Source organism: Nanorana parkeri, unplaced genomic scaffold (genome assembly GCF_000935625.1).
Source record: "Nanorana parkeri isolate BGI_ZX_2015 unplaced genomic scaffold, ASM93562v1 scaffold1625, whole genome shotgun sequence".
In the NCBI taxonomy this organism is placed as follows: Eukaryota; Metazoa; Chordata; class Amphibia; order Anura; family Dicroglossidae; genus Nanorana; species Nanorana parkeri.
Window position 1 is genome coordinate 242,500 of NW_017307893.1, and position 7,795 is coordinate 250,294.

Below are 7,795 nucleotides of genomic sequence, written 5' to 3' on the forward strand. Positions count from 1 at the left end.
TATATATATATATGTAGAGGCAGCCCCGGAGCCTCTGTGCTGCTTCAATGACGGCCCAGCCTGCACGGTATCAGAGGGACCTGGGGACCACCAAAATTTTCTCGTGGACCACCAGTGGTTGGTGAACGCTGGTTGGTGACCGCTGTTTTAGTAAATCAGCCTCAATACCAATTGCTGTTTTTTTTTAGCATGGACCGTCACAGCAAAAATTATCAAAATCTGTTAACTGTTACTAACTGTTATTAAAAATCTATACTTGAGCAAAAAATATTTACCGTGGTAATTTACTTACCTAACAGTCTGTTAGCTAAGCAAATTAACCATAGTAAATCATTTTTTACTAAAGGACAGATTTGAATACCATTGTGTGTGCAATTATTCCAGAAAATGGCTTCTCACTTACCTTATAGCTTCGTCTCCATCTCCGTCTCATCTGCAGGAGGTGGTGGAGCCTGGAGGAGGTGGTGTCATGCTCAGAATGGTGCCATGCCTCATTGGCTGCCTGGCTGGTTGCTTATTCTTTTTGCAGTTCTTCAGCGGGCGGGCGGCGTCATCCAATCGGCCATCCGCCTCACACAGCATCAGTATGGGGGGACGATGTCAACGGAATCTGAAGGCATCCTGCAGTCTTCGGTGTGCAGTCTCTGGTGGGCATTGCGCACACACATCAGTGTGGTCCACGTCCACACTGTTCAGAGGGTATATCTAGGTGCGGCGGAGTGTGGGGGTAGCAGGTGCGGCTGCCTAGTGGTAACGCCGGCTCTGTGCGGACCACCAAAATTTTTCTGGAGCCTGGAGGAAGTGGGTGTCATGCTTAGAGCGGTGCCATGCCTCATTAGCTGCCTGGCTGGTTGCTTATTCTTTTTGCAGTTCTCTGTGCGAACCACCAAAAATTTATCACGGACCACTAGTTGGCGACCGCTGGACTAGGACATTGCTAGTGAACATTTTACCATTAGCAGACAAAGCGAACTATCTCATGTAGTCCTAACTTATTCTGTCTTATGTGACAACACCGCACCTCCATAGATACAATACAATAAGTGTTTTTACCTTAGGATAGAAAGTGTGTGTTACTGTTAGAATCACCAGGTGAAAATAAAGCTAAAACAAGCCTGAAAAAAGAAAACTAACGCACCAACCACATCTAAAGAGTGGTAAGCTGCAATATATTACATTTTTGTTCTTGGGTTCAGATACACCTTGTAAATGGACTTTATCATGTTAAAAACTGGTCTTGTTGAATGATCACCATCTATGAAATGTATATTGCTGGCTTATAAATATTCTGAAAAGCAAATGTGATTTTGTCTCTGCAGTAAAAGCAAAGGTCCAAAAGGGCATTAACTGTCTTCTATGTGAAGTAAACATTTAAGCATGGTAATCTAATGGGAACGATTTAAGGAATAAAAATGGATAATGTCTCCCTGATTAAACGCTGTAAATAACACTTTAGGAAATTTATTTTTCACAAGCACTGTGGGAGAGGATGTTAATGGATAAATGAATCCGTTGTTAATAGAATACATTGAAGATTATTGCCATTGTATGTTAATAACTGCTTGTGCACAGAATATTTACACATCCCTTTAAGAAGATCAAAGAATGTTACAAGCAGAAACATAGTACGAACTTGCTCATTAATTGTTTTTACTGAATATCTACATTCATTTTCATAGTAGAAACAAAGTTATTGTCCTGCAGATATGTGTTAATTTGGTGATACATTACAGATGGTTTTAATATTTAAAGAATGTCTGGATTTTAAAAACATATTAGATCTTTTAACATATTCAATCACAACCAGCAACTTTTCAATTAATTTCTTATTTCTGCCCCATAGTTCTTTGTGCTTTGGGGTGTCTTATCAAAGGCCCAAACCAGTGTAGTAATTGCATAGTATACATACAGGCTGTCCACAGTCTGCACTGCAATTGCAGACAATGACGAACAATGAGGACATTGAAGGCATTTGCTTCCTATATTTGTTCTGTTCAAAGTCTTCAGTGCCAGGCGCCATAAACAATCATTTCAATATTACAGTTTAATCAGTGGATCTTAGATGCCAGCAATGCTTGCATATGTTCAGCTAAGTTCTACCCATCTCCTACCTCCGATTTCCCACAGCAGATGCAGAATGCAATTGAGGGAGCCAATATGTCTTTCATGTTCTGGTTTGATCCAAATTTTGATCTGAAGACATCTGTTCTCTATATGGTGGTGAAACATGCACTGTGTAAACGTTGAGTGGTGACTACTTTACAACACATACAAGGACCATGGAGAACAAAAGTAGCCACCCTCCAGAAGGAAGCACAGTGTCAGAACCAATTCAGAGATGATTTCTTGATCTACAGATGAATGATACACAAATAAGATACATTTTTGTTAATAGTTATGAATGCATTTTTAAGATTTAATTCCTGAGTTTAAGACTACTTTAAGAATAATTGACATATATATCATATCTAACCCTCGAAAACAATGATTAAACATGTAAAGATGGCATTGCAAAGCTGGAGTTTGCAGTGGTTACAGAGAAAACTGTAATTTCGACTAATGGGTCTACATTCTGCTCTGGTTTTCCTTTATTCTGCTTTCATGAATGCTTTGCTGTATTCAGCAGTGAAAGAGAACATTAGTTGAATTTGGTGAATTACTGCACCATTTTGCTCTGACTAAAGCTACAAATATTTTGTTTGTCACATAACATTAATCCTGCCTTGTTTACATTAGTGTTCATGGTCTGGGGTTATTAAGGTACCCAGCAGTAGACTTTTATGCTTGTATGTTTTAAGTAACCACAGTGGCTCATATAAACAGGAAGCAACAATTACAGAAAGGTTATTCAGCAACACTTTGGCTTGTAGGCTGCACCATATTTAGGTACATTTTGTTACAGTAAAACATCTTCCTTCAGCTGAAAATACTTTGGCCACAAAGTTACCCACAGACGTTCCAAAGCATCGCTACACCAAATTATTATTCCTGACTATTTCTACTGCCATCGCTAAGGACTACAAAGAGCAACTCCACCCCAAATGTATTTTTCCGCAGGATACAGAAATGCTGTATGCTGCACATCTTGTGGATTTTTCACTTACTTAGACCAGATATAATAATAGCTTTACTGAAAAGTAGAACCTGATCTATCAATGTGATGCCAGGGAAAGGGGAATCTCCTCAGTTGAGGTACCACACAGGGTGATTTCAGTTTCAGAGTTCTCAGATTCACCCCCTTCCACAGCCGTTGCAAAGGGTATCATACCTTCTGTATTTTCATTCATTTGTTTATTTTTATGCAACGTTACAATATAGCATGCAGAATAAGAATCCATGTCCAACATCCATGTCCAAGAATCCATGTCCAATATGTCCATGTCCAAATGGCCTGGGCAACCGAGGAGAATACAGAGAGCAACCAAATGTCCTGTGTAAAATAGCAAAACTAGAATACATTGAGATATGGTACATTCCTAGTGCTTGCAAATCTCACAAGAGGTGCTTCAGTTTGGGGTGTCATTAACAATAACCAGATAGTGTGGTGTGATTGAGCAATTACATGATTCAGTGGCAACTAAGATACTATTTTGTGAATTAGAAAATTTCTATACCTCAAGTTTAAGTCATTTGGAAATGTAATTCTTTTTGGCAAAATACTTTCTTTTATGGGTATTTACAGTATGGAGCATATTTATAAAGCAGTAAATATAACTTTCACCAAACATCTACTGGTGGTGGATTAATCACTGTCATTTAAAACACTTGCACCAGGATTCAGCTGCAGTGAATGTTTGGTGAATCTTAAATACACTTTTTTTTTTTAATATACCCTGTGTTGATATGTTTATTTTACTCACTTTACAAACAACATTACTGTATGCTCAGCTTTATGTGCACATATAGATGCAAGATAGATAGATTGAGGCAGAGATGTAAGGGAAAGTCAGCAAATTTCTTATATATCTTCATCTGTGAAGATTTATAAGAAAGCGGTGGATGGTTGCACTAAGTTCTCAACCAAAATGTGAATGTCATTTTTTATTAATGTGGCCTTTTATTTCAACACAGCATTATTATTTCCACCATTTTTTTTTTTATTGCGTCATACTTGTGATGTGGATAACCCTGGTACAAGCCAGCTGGACACATCCTTTTCTTGTCCTTTTGTTAATGTGTAAAGGTATATAGAGCTAGTATTGTATGATAAGAGGACAAACAGGGTGAACAGGGTGTGAGGCCATGCAGTCTTCCTCTTCATCTGAGTTGGAATGGATTTTGTCATGATATTCTTGGCAGGCACTGCGCAAATTTGTTTATTTCTGAACTGATGTGCAATAAAAGGGTTTTATATGCTTTACAGTTTGTGTGTTATGGCAAGCATGTTCCAATTAGGTTACTTTTATAACACTGATGTTTTTTTCTGTAACTATAGGTACAACATGGGAGAAAACATTTCGACAGTTGGGCTTTCAAAGGTATGTTTCACATTTTAATTCTTATTATTAATTGTTCATTTTAATGAAATATATGGAGGGAATTCAACAGAAAACCACCATAATTCAGACACACATAATATTGACAGTTATGGCAGACAGAAAAGAGTTACAGACACAAGAAGCTTGTGTTTGTAGAAATACTAGTGCATTTGCAACAAGACAGTTGAGCACTGCCCATGATGCTTTTTATATTTGCAAGAACAGTTACTTTTTCAGGACATGTTTTTGGGGATCAACCCCCTTCTTCTACACTTCATTGAACAAGAAGAAGGGCGTAGATGCCCAAAAGCTTGTCTTAATCATTAACTGTGCAAACAAAAAAAGTATCATGGACACCAGCTGTGTTGTAGACATAAGAAGCCTAAGCTAGGCACATCATACAGTGCCTATTTTGGGACATGCTATTTAGTCCTTATAGCTCATCTAAACCTCAATTTTCCTCGAAATCTCCATATGTTTTGCTGCAAAGCATATTTACTTCTCTGAAGATAGTAGGTGATTTAATTGTGGGTTGTTCTCACATGTCTTGCTCAGGTCTCCTCCAAAATCTGCTCAGGAGTCTATTCTCTTTCTCACATGATCTTTGTGTATTCATCACAGCATTGTACATTTCTTATTTTTCCGTCTCTCAGTTCATACTCAAATTAGTCTTTAAGATGTTGGTCACTTATCCCCCGGTGTTCTCTGCATAGTCCTTCCCTTTATCTACCCCCCCCCCCCCCCTTCCCCACTCCCTTCTGCTCAGTCCCTCGCACTCCTCCTTCAAGCTGTCCATCCCATCAGTGCTTGTAATTCCTTGTTTTCCTTCCTGCAGGTCTACCCACAACCCATTAATTTAACTGTTCACTCTCAGTAATACTAGTCACTGATCTGAGAAAGACAAGACAGAAAAACATGATAGAAGAAGAACTGACTTGTCTTTTGAGAAGAATTGACAGAGTTTTGTAGAACAAGGAGAGAGCTGAAGGAGCTAAAAGGAGGATATAAAGATATCTTCCTTTTATTAACAAATCACTATGGTCAGTAAGATTTAAGCTGCCCATAAACAGGCAGATTTCTCTCCAGGAACAATTTACAATAAGATACCTGCACAACTTTAAACCTGTCAGAAACATTGGTGATGTGAACATTTCTGTGTACTATAAGGTCAGAAATTTTAGTAATCTCAAATGTCATATCTAATTGCCCAATTTTTACTCAATCATGGCACCAGTCTGTGAAATTGACCACCCCTATATTCCCTACAATATGTTCTGACCTGCTGAGTAGGATGATCATTGAGTAGGGTGGACATTGGTCAGTCCTTCTCTTTCTTATTCTGTTGAATATATTTCCTTTTTATCCAAAGGCACATCTAAAATGTTGTACATCGCAATCATGGGTGTTAACCAGGACTTCACTTGAAGTGCCACAGTCAATCGTCATGTATTATATATTGCCAGATATGTTATTAATTCTGCTTAAGCAGAATCAAGATTTATCAAGCAATTTGGTTGGAAGAATTTGATGGACTTGTATCATCATCATTAAGTCAAGGCAACTGGGCTTGCTGTATTTTTCTTGCAGACGTTTCACTGGTCATCCAACCAGCTTTCTAAATTCAGAATGACTTGTACAAAAAATTATCTGGGAATAAATATGGTGAATGTTGCTCCGGAAACATAAAAATATGAACACTGCACTTAGTCATGAGTACAGCTTGTTTCCTTACTATATTTAAGTCTCAACATTGTAACTTGCCTCAGATTTATATAACTGTTATTTTCACAATTAGGATAAGTAGCTATATTTTCTCAATATTACTGAAGGTGTTCATAGGCAAAAAAGAAATGTCATCCAGTCCATTCATTTATAGTTAGATTGGAAAGCGTATGAATGTCTGTAGGCTTTCCCTACCCCAGAAAATTGATTGCTTAGCATCCCGTTCACTGTTGATTACCTGTGTACCTGTGAGACTGCAGTGTTCCCCCCTTCTCTCTCTACACAAATTGTAAGTTCACTCAATGCATGTTTGAACGACAGTCATTCATAAAAATGTGTATTTGACAACACACATCATGCATCTGCAGCTACGGTAGCTGCCATCTAAAGTTTGTAGGCACCTTAGTTGCTGTGGGTAACATTTTCACTTCGCTCCTTCACCAGTTTCATACAAGATACAGATAGTGTATTTTACTAAAAGACTATATCAGTTAGCGGCCTAGTGAGCCTGTGCGTGCTTCAATATTTAGTTTTATTTAAAATGCATGCCCAGGCATTATCCAAATGTACCCCATCTAGAGCATGTTCCAGCATTATTTTTTCTTCTACCTTGTTCCCGTACTGAGAAACAACTTTTATTACTGCCTGTGACATCACTAAGATGGTACATTTCTTGCATGGGCTTCTGCTTGAAAGTCAGTTCCTACTGATGTAGACATGCTCCCAGAACTTCAGCTCCCAATAGTCCTTACCCTTCACTGAGTATGCAGGCAGGCTTTTGAGAATCAGCAGCATTGTTTTGTGAAAGAAGTCAATGTATGCATGTGGAAAGGGACAGAAAGGGTTGGGGGATATGTAGAAGTTTGTAGTCCAGCAGGAAGGGCTAACAACACTGATTGGGATTTCAGTTCAGCAAAGATGCTATGTTGTCAGCCCAAACAGGAAGTTAGGAGCACAATGGATTTCTGGAGGGTATTTTTGTGTACTTAGGTATTTTTAGGGCTAAAACATAGGGAAATGTACATGTGTAGGAGATGTGTGCAGAATATGTTTTTTGCCCTTACATATAATTAAAATTGTACTCTACATTGTTTGACTTAAACACAAGTTCATTGGGCTCAATGAAAATAATTAATTTAGTAAATCAATCAACCAAACTGAAAATTACTTAATAGATTGAAATCCATTCCATCTGTCTAACACAACACCTGGACTCGTACTTTCCACAAAAGCAGTGATAAACAAATCACTGGGCTAGGCAAATGTAACACTCTGGTTTCTGCCAGACTTGTGTTCCTTCCGCCATCTGTTTGATGCAGTTTCAAAGAAAGTGACCCAAAAAATTCCAAAGTGGTCAGCTGTAATTTGTTCCAGAGTACAGTGCGTAAACTTCAATACAATTTGCAGCATTCAGCAAAGTTTTTAATCGGTTGGCAATTACAGTAGAAACCTCTGAAGTGATTTACCTGTATCCTCATCATATTGAAAGCTCAGTGTAAAACTGTATGTCTGTTACAAAAAAGGATATCATCATAAGAAAAAATACTGTATATTATATTGTATGTATGTGTGTATATACAGTATATATATATATA

At 38.1% G+C, this 7,795-nt stretch overlaps 1 protein-coding gene across 1 annotated transcript in view; it reads left to right on the forward strand.

Moving 5' to 3' along the window:
- Positions 1–7,795, forward strand: part of LOC108799079 (piezo-type mechanosensitive ion channel component 2-like) — a gene marked incomplete at its 3' end in the record, with an annotated part of 182,803 nt that overhangs the window by 77,721 nt on the left and 97,287 nt on the right. The window contains exon 4 of the mRNA XM_018570899.1: positions 4,436–4,478. Coding sequence (XP_018426401.1) covers positions 4,436–4,478 — 43 coding nt within the window. The remainder of the gene's footprint in view (positions 1–4,435; positions 4,479–7,795) is intronic.